Source organism: Pongo pygmaeus, chromosome 8, assembly GCF_028885625.2.
Source record: "Pongo pygmaeus isolate AG05252 chromosome 8, NHGRI_mPonPyg2-v2.0_pri, whole genome shotgun sequence".
Taxonomy (NCBI): domain Eukaryota; kingdom Metazoa; phylum Chordata; class Mammalia; order Primates; family Hominidae; genus Pongo; species Pongo pygmaeus.
In genome coordinates, this window is record NC_072381.2 from 52,333,757 (window position 1) to 52,351,031 (window position 17,275).

Here is a 17,275-nt window from a genome sequence, read left to right on the forward strand (position 1 = left end):
TGGCCTAAGACCTCATGTGTCCCAGCCCTTGATGACAGATGAATTCGGGGCTGTTGGGAGTGGAATGCATCCATGCCTGGCATCCCGACGGCACCAGGGCACTGTGTCATGGCAGGTGCAGTATAAATCCAGCTCACTCAAAGGACAAGCTCCCTGGTGTCAAACACAATCAAGTTTGGTTGATCAGCAAGAATTCAACTCCTTTGACCATAAGAAAAGACTCAATGTATATGTCCAGTTCAGCAACAAAAGCCTGTTAATCTTGGGTGTTTGGTGCCTTAGAAGTTGGGCTCTGAGGAGGGGAGTGACAAAGGGGGTTCTGCAGTGTGCCTGAGCAGTGGGGACAGCAGCGGCAGCATCCTGGAGGGAGGCCTCAAGCACCTAGCAGGGGGGAGGCGGCACCTGGAGGAGCAGGTGAGGGGGAGGCACTCCCGGCTGGGTTGAAGGCAGCTCTTCGGGTTGCACAGAGTCCGTACTTGGGAAAAGTACTCCGGGCTGTGTCTCAGGCACATCCTTGGGCTGCAGGGAGCCTGTTTGCGGGCAAGGCACTCCCTGCTGTGTTGGCTGTGTCTCAGGCACATCCTTGGGCTGCAGGGAGCCTGTGGTAGGGAAAGGCACTCCTGGCTGTGTGGAAAGCAGATCCTTGGGCAGCAGGGAGCCTGTGCATATTGGGACTGTGCAAGGGCTAAGCTGAGGTACCTCCCCTGTAGGGAAGAGAAGAGAGAGAAGGTCACCGTGATGGCATTTGAATTGGGCTCAGAAGGCTGCGGTTGCCTGGCTCAAGGGACGGGGCCGGTACCCATCGTGACCCACAGAGAGGGCCTTGCTCCTCTCTCCCCTGGGTGCTGCCTCCAGCCCGGACTCCTCCTTCCAGACTCAGCTCTAGCGTTAAAAGTCCCCTCTTCCTCTCCAGGCAGCCTTGGGTCTCTGACTCTGGACTCCCTCAGCCCTCCAGTCGAAATTGTTTGCTTCCCCCTGGTAGCCAGGAGGAGGCCCCAATTACCTCTGTGCCCCAGCATGGCCCGGAAGGCTCTAGTGAGCATGTGGAAGGGATGAGCGCTCACCACAGCCCTCAAGGCTGGCTCCAGGGACCCTTGGGTGGGTGATGAGCTGAGAAGGCAGCAGCTCCACAGTTCCTTTGGTTTGGGAAGAGGATGATCCAGACCCGTAGGAAGAGCAAACTCTGTTTTGCAGAAGCAGCTGCTTTGCTTTCATCTTGGGCACACACTAGTGTAGCCAACGCACCACCCACACAGCTGCAAGCCACACAGAGATTGTCTTTGTGTTCACCTGAGATGCCTTTCTCTCTGCTGGCTTCTTATGCTCATGATCGGGGCAAGCCTGTCTGAAGACTTGATCAGAGCCTTTCAAAAAGGCCCTCAGGGTCACTCTAAGTAAGGTCAAAGGGACTGGGGTTCAATCTAGCCTCTGACCTCAGGCAAGTCACTCAACCTCTTGGGAATGGCTTTCCCATCTCTCAAATGGGCCCAGAAATACCAAACACAGATTGGTCACCCCAAGTCCATTCTTCCTGTCTTCTTTACTAACGAAGCCTGCTTTTGTTAAGAGAGGTAATGTGGTGCAACAAACCACCATGGCACATATTTACCTATGTAACAAGCCTGCACATCCTACACATGTATCCCGGAACTTAAAATTAAAAAAAAAAGAGAGAGGCAATGTGCTCAGTTGTAAAATGACCTTTTCCCGGTCTCCCTTGCTGAGCAGCATGGCCGTGTGAATGCATTCTGGCAATGGAGTGTAAATAGGAATTGTTGGGCATTGCTTTAAAGAAGGCTGCTTTCCCTTTTTCCTTCTTCTTCCTGCCTGGAGTATGAGTGTGATGGCTGGAGCTCCAGAAGCCATCTTGTAAGCATGAAGCAAATTGAAAGCCTGGCCTTTTCAAGAATTGTTAGGTTTCCCCAAGGCTTTTCTCTTGGGGCTTAGCAGGCAGCAAATTAGATAACAGTCTTTCTCAGAGCCCCTCAGCTCCCGTTTCTCAATTTGTATAGGCTGTCCTCTGTTTCTGGAATGTTCTTCCTAATGTTGTCTGCCCAGTGAACTGCTGCTCACCTTTTCAGACTCAGCTCCAGAGTGGCCTCCTCCAGGATGCCCCTTATCCTTGCCCCCAGCTAAAGTGACCACCCTGCTTGTCTTTCCGGTCATGTCCTGGCAGAAGGCTGAGCCCATTGTGGGAATTGCCCTGTCCTTCTAGATGTGCCTGTCCTTGCTCTGCAAGCATGAGGACTGTAACTGCATCCCCTTCAGCACCTGTAGCTGGAGGGCTGCAGCAGGATCCCAGGATGCCAGTGGGCATATGCCACTTTGCTTCAACCTCCCCATCTGTGATGTGGCACTGATGATGCCCACAGACCACGGCAGGAGCAGCAGCCCATCAATGCTTGTGGTTTCCCTGGCGTGGGGCCTGTTCAGCTCCTTCTCTACTCAAGGCCACCCTTCCCAGGCAGCCTGGAATCCCAGGGGCCTCCTGCCAGGCCACTCTCAGCCTGATGGTCCCAAGGAAATGCTCCATTCCTCACAGGTGTTCCCCAGAGCATTCAGACTTTGAGCTTGCTTGAACCTGTCATTCATGCATAAAGCCTCCCCTTGGGCATGTGAGTGACAAATGCCTCAAATGCTGGATTCCCCTACAGAGACGGTCTCTCTCTTACTGAGAGGGGCCTTTCTCCCATCTAGGCCCCGTCCTGTGACCTGCCCTCTCCTGCCCCTGCCCTGCTAGTCCCCATCCAGGATGATGCTCACTTTCCCCTTGTGCCCCCTCAGACCCTGTCCTGAGCCACCTGTGTCTGCAGCTGCCTGTCCACCCTCCTCCATGCCCAATTGGGCTCCTGCCACCTGTTCAGGGATTCAGGCTTCCTTCTTAGTACAACCCAAGTGTGTTAGCCTGCTCTCCCTGGCTCCACCCATCCCCAAATCTAGTCCTCCCAGGACTATCTTCCCTCCCAGCTCACACCCTCCAGAGACGCTCTGCACTACTGGCAGGATCCAGTCCCTCCACCCAGCCTGCATGCCAGACCGTCCCCTGCCAGGCTCCTGGGGTCTCCATACACTGCCTTCAGGCAATCACAGTCCAGCTACTAGAAGAGCTGGCTGTGCCCTGGCACCCTCCCTCGCTCCTCTGCCTTGAGGGCTCTGCTCCTCACCTCTCCATGTTGCACGCCCAAGCCCAGCCATCCTGAGCCTCAGCTCTGGTGCTGCCTCTGACAAGCTGCCTTCCTTGAAGGGGAGCATCCTGGTCCCAAAGCCCCAGAGCACTAGAACTGAATCTCTTTCTCTTTCTCCAGACAGCCCGTCTCTCTCCTTGCAGCACAGAGTTGGGGTCCCTTCACATAACAGCACCCTCACCCTGCCTGCCCCCGGTCACACACAAAGCTCAAGGCCGTACCCAGAGCAAGAGCCACCAGAGAGTCTATGGGCTTGGCCCAGACCTCCACCTGGAGGAACACGGATGATTTCTCCACCTTTCCTTGGGGCTCAAGAAGGTTCAGCACTGTATTCCACCCACCACTGCCCTCCTGACCACAAGCCGACTGGACCCAGAGTGCAGGTCACTCCATCAGGATGTGCTGGGCCACAGTCCAGGCCTCACAGAGGTGGCTTTGTCATGGGGGCTCGAAGCCCCACCTCACTCCTCCTGGGCACCACCCAGACTATAAGGCCCAGGCAAGATCTTGGCTTCTGGTCAGTGCTCTCCTCTGTCCACTCAGGCCTCAGCCCCCAACCTTTTTCCCTCTGAGAAATCCCTAGGGGCAGCCAAGGCCATTGTTCTCAAACCCTCTTCTGGCATGGTTAGAAGGCATGGTGGGAACCAGAAAGGATAATGCCACTCCCAGAAGGAGGTGGCCCCTCCTCCTGGCACTGCCCACCCAGCCTGGGGGATCTGTGGGGATGTTGTGAGGGGCTGCCTCTGTTCATTTTTGTGGGAGGAGGAAGTGCCAGCTGTGGGGCTCAGGGGCCTGCTGACTGCTGTCCACTCATTTCTCCCTGCCTTCCATCAACCCTGACAACAGTGCTGGGTGAGGACAGGGGTAAGTCACCCTGCCCAGCCCCTGTTCCTTCCTTTTATCCATCTCTACTCACAGCTATTCCTCTTTTTATCCACCTCTACTCACATACTATGAGTCCACTAACATTTTTAATAAATTACCCTTTTACCATGAAGATGGAAAAAAAAAAAAAAAACCAGATGCCTTACAAAGAAAGACCTTCTGATCAGCCAGGTCTTCCTGTGATAAACACCTGTACTCCATGGCCTAAAACTGAGCTTAGAGCTACTGTAAAGGACTTCCCTAACCCAAGGGTGAAGCCTCAAGGGTTTACTGAGGAATTTAGAATGGCTCCCTGACCTTAACCAATTTATTCACATAATATTGGGGCCTGGTGAAGCTAAGAAATGGATGACAGCAGCAGAATGGGGTGGACCTAAGGAGGATATTAAAAGGAGCTAGAAAAAATGCTGAACACATTTTACATTCAGTTCCTAAGATTGTTCCAGAAAAAATTGATTGGTGCATTATCCAACCCTGCAGACCAAAGCAGAAGGAACCAGTTTCAGATTTTACAGAACTTGCTTAGAAACACTGTTTCTGAAATATTTTGTTTTCAAAATATAGCAAGGAGTATTTCCTTCAGAGTCTGGAATGGCATTAACTGCTGTATTTACAAATGAGCCCCATCCTGAACTTGGCAGTTCAATTAACACACACAAGCCAGGATGGAAAGTTACAGACATGACTGAATTGGTGGCCTTAGCTGAACATTTTGAGAAGACTCTAGAGCAAGAAAAAACCCAAAAGGCTAACAATCTTATGCTTCTCCAATTACAACAGTTACAGGGGCCAAGACCAAAGAGACCTTCTCATTTTTATTTTAAATCACAAGCAAGACGTCCAGAATAAGGAATTCCTTACCCCAAGGTAGATGTCTTCATTGCAAACACCCGGGACACTGGGAAAGGAGATTGTTGACTTTTGTCTCAGTCTACCACCAAGGCTCCTCCCTTTAGGCTGGACTGATTCACCACTAGAGGGGACCCAAGAAATTTTAACGCTCAGGATAATAAAAATAGACAGGGCTCAGGGATTCTCTGGTAAACTGCTCCCCAGAACACCCTTAAATAAACATAGAAAAACAGGACGTAAGCTGGGAATCCTGTGCAATGCTGGTGTATACCAGGGTCGCCTTTTCCAGCATAAACCCTACTTTAATAAGCCAACAAATCTCGGAGTGAAAAGGTCATCTCTGTGGTGAGGGTTTCGAATCAAGTTCAAGAGGCTTCCGTATCTGAACCTGCCTAATCAACTTGGGGATACATGCAAGAAAATATACCTTTCTACTATATAACAGTGATCCAGTAAACTTGCCAGGGCAGGGCTTTCAAAGTTGAAAGGGCACATACAATTCTCCTCGTAGAGTTTCCTGACTATCCTGAACCAGAATGGTTATGCTCTCTACAGACAAATCGATAAGATCAAAACTCAGGCCCATAATGAAACACCTTTCTAAAACACCAGAATATTTATGGGCCTCTTCCTCAAATGATAGAGAAAGAATTAAAAGTGTGGAGTCTATAAAGGTCCAAACTGGTCATTCTAAGTCTTTGCCTAAATTACTCCAATATATGCTAAAACCTAATGAAATTAAAGGGCTCTCAACAATTGTAGGAGATTAAACTAAACTAGGATTTAGAATTCCATGTACCAGTCCTTGTTAACACTTCCATCCTACCAGTTAAAAAACCAAATGGATGAGGTTGAAGATTTGTTCAAGATCTACAGCTAATTAATAAGATTATAACACCAAGATTTCCCATAGTCCAAAATTCGAATACTTTATTACCTAACGTACCCACTGATTTAAAGTGGTTCACGGTAATAGACCTCCACTCAGCCTTCTTTAGCATTCCAGTTCATAAAGAGAGTCAACATTTGTTTGCTTTTACTCAGAAAAATCAGCAGTACACCCAGCCTTTTCTATTTTTCCCAGGCATTGCCTCAATACTTAATAACCCTACAGTCTTCTGGACATTCTACTGTTACTCAGTATGTAGACAACCTGTTATGCTCTCCCACTCAACAGTGCTCTGAAATTGACTCAATTTACCTTTTATAGCAACTCACACATAAAGATCACAAGGCCTTGATGGAAAAACTTCAATTTTCAAGAGAAATATTTCACTATTTGGGACATTACTTGACTGCTGAAGGGATTTCCCTCTCGCCTGGGAGAATTAAAAACTATTCAACATTTTCCTTGGCCTGGAACCAAAAGACATTTAAGAGGTTTTCTTGGACTCACAGGATATTGAGGATCCTGGGTCCCAAATTTTCCCTTAATTGCCTCACCATTGTCTTAGCTCACTAGAAATGCAGTATGGGAATCTTTACCTTGGAAAGACAGTCCAGGCTTTTAACCATGAAACTAGCCTTATGATAGCCTCCAGCTTTAGGACTTTCAAACTACACTAAACCTTTTACCTTGGTTGTTCATGAACACAACAATCAGGTATTAGAAGTTCCTACTCAAGAACATGGGGGAAACATAGGCCCACTGCATATTCCAGTCTGCAATTAGACCCAGTAGCTAGGGAATATTCTGATCACTTAAAAGCATTAGTAGCAGCAGCCAAGTTGGAAGCTTCATCTGAGCTTGTTTTAGGGCATGAACTCAATTCACAAGTCCAACATGCTGTGAAAAGTCTATTAAATTTCAACCAAACACAGCATTTTTCAGCAAGCCAGCTAGCATCTTATGAAATTCTTCCTGATGTCTTCTAATCTCCATCTAAAATGCTGCAACCTACTTAACCCTGCTATTGTATTAACTCTACCTGACTCTGGTGATGACCACAATTGTGTAAGTGCAGTATTGGAAATAGTGGCCCCTTGCGTTGATTTATGAGACAGTACATTGGCTAATCCTGAGTTATTATTTTTTTGTTCATAGGTCCTATGCCAAAAACTCAAAATAAAATATCAGGCAGGATATACCATTACCACCCAAAATGAGCTAATAGAGGAGGGAACTCTTCCTCAACTTAAGTCAGCTCAACCCACAGGCTTTTTGCTCTCACCCAAGTGTGTCCTATAGCTAAGGACAAGTCAGTAAATATTTACACAAATAGAAGATATACTTTTGGAGTAGTACACAATTTTGGCATGTTATGGAAACAACAAAGGATTTCTTACTTCTAGTGGGATCCTCATTAAAAAAACGGACTCCAAATAGGTAAAATCCTTTCTGCTACCTGGTTACCATCAGAGATGGCCATTATTAAGATTGAAGCTCATACCTGTAAAACTGAACCTGAATATAAAAGGAATGCTCTAGAAGGTATTTATGCCAAATCAGCTAGTGCTGAAACTGTTAGGATATACGATTTAAATTAACTTCATAAGATTGATCCAAGTCAGTTCCCTCATGATGACCTACTCAATAAACACTGCAATGCACTTGATTTGGAAAAACAAATTTGGTATCTAAAGGATGTAAATTCAACGTTAAGCATAAACTCACAGAGGGCTCAGATGGCTGCCTGGCCCTTCCTGAGTCTTTGAAGCTTCTATTATTAAAAGCTCTGCATTCCACAACTTGTCCTGAAACAGAATCCATGTTATGAAGAAATACTGGTGGGATGACTGTTTCAAAATTGCTAAAATGGTTTATAATCAATGTTTGGTTTGTCAAACTCATAATCCTGGGAAAACAATAAAAACTTCAGGTAGTATATTTTCACCACTTGATGGGCAATTTTTTTTTTTTTTTTTTGAGATGGAGTCTCACTCTGTCACCCAGGCTGGAGTGCAGTGGTGCAATCTCGGCTCACTGCAACCTCTGCCTCCCAGGTTCAAGTGATTCTCCTGCCTCAGCCTCTCAAGTAGCTGGGACTACAGGCACACGCCACCACACCTGGCTAGTTTTTTATATTTTTAATGGAGATGGGGTTTCTCCATATTGGCCAGGCTAGTCTCGAACTCCTGACCTCGTGATCCATCCGCCTTTTGAACACTTACAGATGGACTTCATTCAGTTGCCAACCTCAACGGGGTATCAGTATGTATGTTTTCTGGTTGAGTAAAGGATTTCCCATGTGGGAAAGCTGATGCAATGACAATAGCCAAGAAATTATCAGAAAATGTGTTTCCTTCTGGCGATTCGCTGGAGAAATCTCCAGCAATAAGGAAACTCATTTTACTGGGCAAGTTATAAAGCACTTAAGATATTATGGACATGATGGCACTATCATTGTCCTTAGCCCTCTGTCTTCTGGAAAAGTTGAAGGAACAAATGACATCTTAAAACTCAAATTGACAAAGTTAACTAAGTCAATAGGGTTGCCTTGGCCAAAGGTACTATCATTGGCTTTGATGATAATCAGATACGCTCCTACTGGAAAACATACGTTGATACCTTATGAAATAGTCACTGGAAGGCATATGCCCCTAGTAACAGAACTGCATGCCTCTCCCACTCTCCTAAACTCTGATATGCCTAAACTTGGAAGGCTTTAATGCATTATGTCAAAGTGTATTCTCACCAGGTAAAGGAAGCTTTTTATGATGCACTGACTGAGGATAATCAAACCTTTCATGGTCTAGAATCTGTAGCTTGGGTCTTCTGGAAATGATGTCAGAGGAAAATTGCTTTGAACCTCATTGGAAGGGACCATACCAAGTCCTTGTCACCACCCACACTGCAGTGAGGCTTCAGGGCCTTGGACCTTGGGTCCGCATTTCACAACTCAGAAAGGTGCCTTCAGACTCTTGGGACTGTATATCTATTGGAGACTTTAAGGTAAACCTGATGAGAGAAATTTCTCCCCAGAAGCAGACAACATCCTAGAAATGGACAACTTTTCAAAGATCATAAATTAAGATTTCTCTGACATGATGGAAAACTTAAGTTTTTGTCTTTTCCCCTCATTTCCTGCTGTCCTAATCCTTTCCTTTTCTCTACAGGAAAATTCATGGGACCATAATCAGTGGATGGCTTTAGCTCAAGCTTCTGCTCTAGCATAAAACCCGAGCAATTGGGTTTGTGGGCTAAAACCAAAAAAATGAAGAAACAATTCCATTAATGCCAGTGTCTCTCTATGTTCCCAAAAAGAATCACCCTGAAACTCCAAAGGAAGAGTGGAAAGTTATCCTTGATACACTAAACATAATTGCTATTTGCTTTCCTGCACTTGCTAGAAACAACACTCTAACATTTCCAATCAATAACCTGATTGTTACTAAACATACAAAACCTATTCAAGTGATACCTGCAAAAGGTATATGTGGCTTTCAGGCACTAGTCTCTCAGGACCTTGGAATTACCTACATGGGTACAAGTAATTGCTTGTATAATGTTACCAGATTAAATTCAGTAGGGTACTTTTTAAAAACAAAATGTGGTTATATACCTTTACAACATATTATAAGGGAGGTACGAAAAAGCGAACTTCCATGCAGACTAATGGGCAAACAACTTTTTTTTGAGACAAAGACTCCCTCTGTACCCCATGCTGGAGTGTAGTGGCATGATCTTGGTTCACTGCAACCTCTGCCTCCTGGGTTGAAGCAATTCTCATGCCTCAGTCTCCCAAGAAGCTGGAATTACAGGCATGTGCCACCACACCCAGCTAATTTTTGTATTTTTAGTAGAGATGGGGTTTTGCCATGTCGACCAGGCTGGTCTCAAACTCCTGGACTCAAGCAATATGCCCACCTCGGCCTCCCAAAATGTTGGGATTACAGGAGTGAGCCACCGCACCCGGCCATGGGTGAACAATTTTAACAAACCCTTGCTCAAATACAACTAAATGGACACTCTTCCAACCCCTAAGGGCCTATATTGGGTCAGTAGAGAATGTGCTTATTCCATTATGCTGAACCCCTGGGAGGTCTGTCTGGTTACAAAATTTAAGAATTTTCCCAATTTAATGATTAGCTCTAAATTTCATACAGTGGGTTCCCCACTACCAGCAAGAGTGAGCCCCCAGGAAACCAACTGAAATCTTTACTCAGTAGAAACTAGCTTCTCTTTGTCTGTTTCAAAGTTGGTGCTAACTTCAGTTATTGACTGTTTTTGCTTCTGTTCACAGGACCTATCACGGGAACTTTCATGGGAAGGTATTTGAAAGGCAGGAGTTAGCCATATCAAATAGCCAGATGTGAACCATGAGTAAAAGCCATACTCCAAAAGAGAAGTGATGACATACAATGCGTATGTCATCCTGCGTGGAACATCATGCAGCTTCACATCTCCTTTTTGCTACAGTTGAGGGCTTATGTTTGGTATTCAACATAAGTGAATGTTATACCTATCTCTCCTCTGATTTTGTTACTACAGAAAGTTTAATTTAAAAGGTGGCTGGCTGGTATTACTGTTTTCTTAGACTCTGCTACCAAATATATTAAGAAAATCTCTCAAGGGAAAGGAACACATAATGTGTTTATGGGAGCAACTGACAGTTGGTTTGCAGGCATCCTAAATGGTGGATGACAAACTTGGGTTTTCTAATCTTTATATTTATTCTAGTGACTTTCCAGGCTATCATGCTTGTGTTACCAGTCTAACAACAAAGATGAATGCCTCTACAAATCAGGCCTGTACACCCTGAACAAGGACTATGACTAATCGACTTAAACACTGTTGAGCTGCCTAAGCTGCCTGAACCTTGACTTGATTGATTTGGGTCAGTTTGCTTCATAACAAATATTGTTAAGGAGTTCACTTTGTTCTTTTGATATCATCCTCTTTGTAGTCATCCTAATAGTCCCCGTGGTCCACTGAACCCTCTGAAATCTTCAATGTTTTGTATGCAACCATCCATTGAGCATAAGTGGTCTCACTTCTACTAAGTCAGCAAGAGCATACAAAAGTATTGAACTGGCATGATGTTGTGACTTGTGAATTCCATACTGAGATCAAGTAACTAATTTATGATGGTGACAGAGAGTGGCATCAATGCCCAAAGTTTTGGTCAACCTCCCCAAATTGAGAGGCCGCTCAAAAGAGTGAAATTGTTAAATAAAACTAAATTTTGGCCTGAGAAAGCCTCCACACTCACATACTTGAGTTCTCACATATGAACCACAACCTAACGCAGTACATAAACAAACTGAAAACCCAACTGCGGAGTGTGCTTCTATAATGGGAGCTGAGCCTCGGCCATTCACGGCAGCCGCACTTCAGCCACTCACAGCAGCCACCTGTTGAAATGAGGAGGACACAAAGAGCTGTCGCCAATTCAGCTGTTACTGTACCTCAGTTCCGTTTTCTCTATGTCGTTTTCCCTTTTCTGTTCAGAAATCTTATTTGACCCTGTGGTAACCCTGGAACCTCTCTGAGTCTGCCCTGATTCTGAGGGCTGCCCTATTTGAAATCATGTTTTGTTTTTTTCTGCTCAATTAAACTCTGTTACATTTAACTTGCCTGACGTTTTTCTTTTGACATATGTTAAACAATCCTTAAACATCCATAAGTGCACTTGAGCTCACCTGCATACACACTGTCAGTACCAGGGGCTACCACCACAATTATATACTCTATTCCAGGTAATGTTTGCTTGATTTGGGGCCATTATTTTATCAGCCTCTTGTTTTTCATTATTTTAATTTTTGGAGCTTAATGTTTAACATTGGATAAGGCAAGTCTTCTCTCACTGCTTTTCTGTTTTAAAAATTTCTTAATGATTCTTAACTGTCTATTTTTTTCAAGTGAACTTGTCGTTTTGATCAAATTCCCTAAAAATGTTTCATTACAATTTTCACTAAAATAACATAGTAAGCTCATGAATTCCTCTGGGAAAAGTTGACATTGTGCTCTAGATTTTTATATTTTCAAATTTCTCTTGTACCAATAAGTAAAGTTTTATGGTTTCTTTTCATCATGGGTCAGCACATTGGTGTTACACTTATATATAGATATTTTGTTTTTTATTGCTATTGTAAAGAGAAAGGAATCTTTCATGTTTATTTCCACCTCCTTGGTTTCTACTTATTTATTGCAAAACATTCCAGTAAAAACTTACCACAGTCATTCCAGACCTAGTGTTTACCCACTGCTGAGGGATCCTCCAGAGCAGGACCCCGGGCACTAACACTGAGGCCACCTCCTCTCCTCTGCCCCAGTCTATCCCAGGAGATACAGGGAGCTCTGAGGTATGGGTCTACACTTGCACTGATGGAGAGGAGCAGGGTTGGGGTGCCTCACAGTAGAGGAGACCTCCAGGTGGCTGCCCCCTGAATCTTTGGGGTAAGTGTAAGGTGGTGAGGAGGTTCCTGGAGTTTGAGAGGATCCCTTCCTCACTGCCTCTCTACTGATTGCAAATATCTAAGCCAGCAACTAATTACTTCTCACATCTGCTCAACCACTCTAAGGTAAAGGGACATTTCCTGAAGTGATTGGCAAACAATCAGAAGCCTTAATTGCCAGTGCTTTGGAGTTTTGGCTCAATCTTTGTATTTCCTGATTATGTTACAGAAATGTGTGTGTGTGTGTGTGTGTGTGTATGCGTGTGTGTTGGGGTTGGGGGGTGGTGCTGAGGAGTCGAAGGGAAGCTCGCTGTAATTGCAATACCAAAGTTATGATCTGAAACTTTCCCAAAAAGCACTGGCTTCAAGAACAGCTGCAAGCTGGGATTCCTGGACAGTTGGAGGCCACAGCCAGCCTGGCTTTGCCACCCCGTCCCTTGGTCTAGTGCCCGCCATGGGCATATGGCCAGGAGGAGAACTCAGGAGCTCTATGGTCATGAATGCATCCTAAGGCCCATCTGCATTAAGCTCCAATTGTTACCCAGAACAACTCTCCCAGCAAACATGAATACGAATTTAGAAGGTGGTCTGCAAGTGACAGTGTGAAATCAAGATATTAATATTCACAAATGTATCATGTGTAAATTTCTGTAAATTCTCATTAGAAGCTGTTGATAGTGTTTTGGAAATCATGACTTCCAGTGAAACAGTGTACAAGAAAACCGACCGGATCATAGATTAATTGATATTAGTAATTTAAGGTCCTGTGGCATATATCTAGTCATGAAGGCATCACCAAACTTCTAAATAAAAACCAAAATGTTTCTAATATTAAACACTGAAATAAATGTGAGCTATACATACCTTTAAGAAAAGTTAATAAAAGCAAATAACATAATTATTTACTCAGTTATTCCAGCTTAGGGTCGCAGGAGGCTGGAGCCTATCCCAGCAGCTCAGGGTGCAAGGTGGGAACTAACCCTGGACAGGATGTCATGTCCTTGCAGTGTGCACTCACACACCCACACACTCACACAGGGCCCATAGAGACACGCCAGTCCACCTGATGTGCACATCTCTGGGATGTAAGCGGAAACTGAAGTACCCAGAAAAATTCCCTGCAGCCACCGGAACAACATGCAAACTCCACAGACAGTGACCTCAGCCGGGAATGGATTTTTTTCTCATCAGCATCATCATTTCTCACTCGGTGTTCAGATGACGTTGAATGAAACGTTATTTGAGGACCTGCTGTGTGACATTTTGCACTGAAGAAAGATGCACTTGCAGGCGTTTCCATAGATCACTCTGACAGCAGGACATGGGGTGGAACCTGACTCAGACATGAGCCTCCCCACAGGTCAGTTCATAGCCCGGCTCTACCACTCAACAACCCTGCCACGTTGAGCCTATCACTAAACATCAGAGCCTCGGTGTCCACAGCTGTGAAATGCAGACAGTAGTGACTACCTTGCAGGACAGAGAGGTGGCCATGCACACAGTAAGGACCTGGAGCCAGGCTGTTGGATGCTGGTCCTATTGCTTCCTGGCTATGTGACCCTGGGTAGGTTACCTAACTTTGTAGGGCCTCTAGCTTCCTCCCCACAATAGAGTTACAGCATATATTAGTTTGTGGAATGTACTTGCAACAGTGTCTGGCCCACCTTAAGATCTATATGAATGGCAGCTATGAGTCTTCCTGGGTGTTGTGAGAATGAAATGAGATCCGGTTTCTAAAGGGCCTCCTGCTGTGGTGCGCACACGAATTAAACCACTGGAAAGGCTGTTATATCATTGTGGGCACTCTATTTGGTGACAGAGAGTAAGGTTTCGCACTATTAGCCTGACTTTCCTGATGGATCGAGTAATATTGTCTCCCATTAACATAATGAGCATCCACAGGATAAGGTGAAGGAGAATCCTCAGCATGGATGGGAGGTAGAGTTTGGCTCAAGAGCCTCGGAGTTGTGCTGCTTCATTTTGTATGAGTGTGTAGTGGGGACGGCCTGGAAGAGGACACTATCAAAAAATTTATTCAGTGAACTGAAGGTGATGGAGCAGGGAGACACACTCAATTTAAAACAAAAAAATTGAAATTAAACAAGACTGACTGCTTTTGCCACAAAAATGCTGAGGTTTTTGGTAAACTGAGCCTTTGAGAATTTCCTGCATTATTATGTGCCGAAATGCAAAAATGTTTGAATTTGCTGAAACAATAAACTAAACAAGGTTTTAAAAGGCAGCAGCTCCTCTAAATTCGACAGCACACTCCAGTCAAACAGGCTCATCAACTTCCCGAGCTTATCACACACCCCAGGTCAGCTCACAATGCCAAGTCAGGAAGAGGAGTTTGGAAATAGCCTTCCCACAAGGCTGGGGCATGGATGGAGAAAGAGGCATGCACTGATTCTGTCAGGATCCTCCAACCTGCTGAGGGCCTGAGTGAATCCCTGTCTGAGGGGAGATCCTGGAAGAGGGATGTGCAGCACACAGGTGGCCTCTTCACTCTGCAGTGAAGAGACAGACAGCCTACGCCTGTCCTGGCAGGATGTCTCCCTGATGCCTCCACAGCCTTGCGGTTGCAGTTGGGCTGCCTGGCTGGAGCCGAGCTACCCACCCAAGCCTGGTCTCCAGCGGGTTCTCACTGAGATGCACTCTCTCTCCTCCAGCCTCAGGGCTCCTTCTCACTCAGGGACCCCCTGGCTCAGGCAGGAAGGTCACATTCCCAGTGTCTCCAAGCAGGAAGCTGCTGAGCTCGCCAGCAGCCTGGCTGGTGTCTGGCTCTGTACACTCATGACTAGGCTTACAGGCTGACCCTGTGGCTCTGAAACGGGCTGAAGGTCTCAGGTGGATGCATCCTCTTTAGTGCATGATTCATGTTAGACCCTGGGGCCAGCACACCGAAGGCTTAAAGAGGAGAATTGGGAACTCCTGCCAGATTGTCTGAATTCTTGGGTATCCAACAGAAATCTTACAAGACACTCAGTCGGGTGTTCAGGACTACAGTTGGGAAGGACAAAGTCAAATTAGGTGGTGGCAGAGGAGCTAGAAGGGAGCCCAGGTCTACAAGCCGCAGCTATGGGCCTCCCTGGGTTAGGGACAGACCTGGGGTTGATTTCTGATAGCCTGGAGGCAGCCACTTACTATCTGGGTGGCCTTAGGCAACTCTCTGGGCCACTCTGGGCCTCTATTTTGCCATTAGTAAAACAGGGATTGTCTCTCCTTTTCCAAGAATCGCGAGGTGGACTTCACACGATGACAGTGGCAAGGGACTGGCAGAGCCCTGAGCAGTGGTAAGTGCCCTCCATAATGCAATTACTCTGCCCCCCACCACCCAACCCCTAAACCTTAGCTTCAAAGAGCTGCCCTCGGGAATGAGACTATTTCAGAGACTTGCTCCATCCCCTGTCTCACCACACTGGAGGGTAAGGCCATTTCTGGCCCTTTCCCATGTCAACCCTCCCACCTCTTGCCTTTCCTCTGCCTGAGTTGCCTGTTTTCACACTCGGCCATCAAGCTCTATCCCTCCTAAGTGTCTTACCTGTTCAGTGCATAAGGCTGGACTAGTGCTGTGTGACTGGAACTGGGCTGTGGCAACATGGAGAGGCCTTATGGGATCTCGGATGGAAAGTGGGCTTCTGTGCAAGCGTGGCTGGGATTGAGAGCCCTGTGCAGAGGCACAGAGCCAGGAGCCCAGTGGCTGGAGGAGCCCTGCATGCCTTTGACACCAGCAATGCCCTGCCAGGTGTCAGCACGCCTCCCGGGGGCTCCCGGCCCGTTTCTCATCAGCAGCGTCCAGAGGCTTGCAGCCTGCAAGGCCTTGCCCATGTGCAGCCACCTGGCCACTGAGAGCCTATGCTGGCCTGATGCAGGAGGTCTGGCCAGTGCAGGTCCCTCTATAAACCCTGGGGATGAGATCACCTTCCAGGTGCAAAGGGCTGGACTGTGGGAGGCACAGGCAGATGAGTCCCAGGCCAAGCCAGAAGCAGGGCTCTCCAGGGTCCCGGGGCCTGAGCAGAGAAGCCCCTTGGTGCTGATCCAAAAGGAGAGCAGTGCAGAGTAAGGGCAGGAGCCAGCCCAGTTCACATCCAGCCCTATCACTCGTGGGCTTTAGGAGCAGGGACGTGCTACTTAATATCTCAGCACTTTGGTCCCCTTCAGCAAACTGGATAACAATAGCACCTGCTGGTACAGTTACTGGGAGGATAAAAACAGTGAAAGCATGGCCTAGCCTAGCAAATGGCCCATGGGAGGACTCCGTACATTACTGAGGCCTCATTAATAATTATATAATTATTAGTCTTCATTCATAATAAGTTACAAAGAGAAAATCTTAACAATTTTGTCCTCCCTATGGTCCCAAGGCAATGAACCAAGGAAGGAATCCTTATTCCCTGTTAGAACCAGTCACTGTTGCCCAACAACTCTGCTAGCCATCCTAGCCAGCACTCCTGGCCCCAGGTGATGAACAAAGGAAGAGCTTGGGTGCCATGTCCAGAAACTGGCTGGGACGCCCATGGGCACCGTTTCTGTGTGTCTTGTGCCGTCCTCTTTGGCAGATGCCTGACATGGCTCTCTGAGCCCCAATCCCAGAGGACAGTGGTGAGGGGAAAAGCAGTGGCCTTCTGTCCATCAAGTGTGTCCCTGTGCCCTAGCTCACCTGGTCCCTGTGCTGACACCACATCCATGGCACCTGGCGGCAGCTTGGGTGAGAGAGGTCACAAAAGGTATCCAGATTGCCCTGAAAAGCAACGTGGCCATGAGGAAGACATGCAGCCTGGACACTGCCTCCAGAAGGCATCAGGACTCCCCAGACCCCCACGGCTCTGTTCCCAGGAACACACCCAGACAAAGCTCCCATCTCCCTCTGGGGGAGGGGCCTGGCAGCCTTGTGTGCTGGGGACATGGTCACTGTGGCCACAGAGAGTTTTGGAATCTAGAACAAAATAGTATTTTGCTGAAGGAAGAGAAAACGCCAGGGGCAGATTCAGACAAAAAGTCCAAAGGCGGGAGGA

At 46.7% G+C, this 17,275-nt stretch overlaps 1 protein-coding gene across 4 annotated transcripts in view; it reads right to left on the reverse strand.

The window, feature by feature from the left end:
• Nucleotides 1-233: 233 nt before the first annotated feature.
• Nucleotides 234-17,275, reverse strand: part of ANTXRL (ANTXR like) — a 45,168-nt gene continuing 28,126 nt past the window's right edge. For 3 of the 4 annotated variants that reach the window (XM_054436275.2, XM_054436272.2, XM_054436274.2), the window contains 2 exons: nucleotides 16,921-17,001; nucleotides 234-704 (listed from right to left, as the gene is read on the reverse strand). In XM_054436275.2, the coding sequence (XP_054292250.1) occupies nucleotides 279-704; nucleotides 16,921-17,001 (507 nt within the window). In that variant the 3' untranslated portion in view covers nucleotides 234-278. Of the gene's footprint in view, nucleotides 705-4,931; nucleotides 5,044-7,536; nucleotides 7,617-16,920; nucleotides 17,002-17,275 lie in introns of all 4 variants that reach the window. The other variant, XM_054436273.2, reaches the window with a different exon arrangement.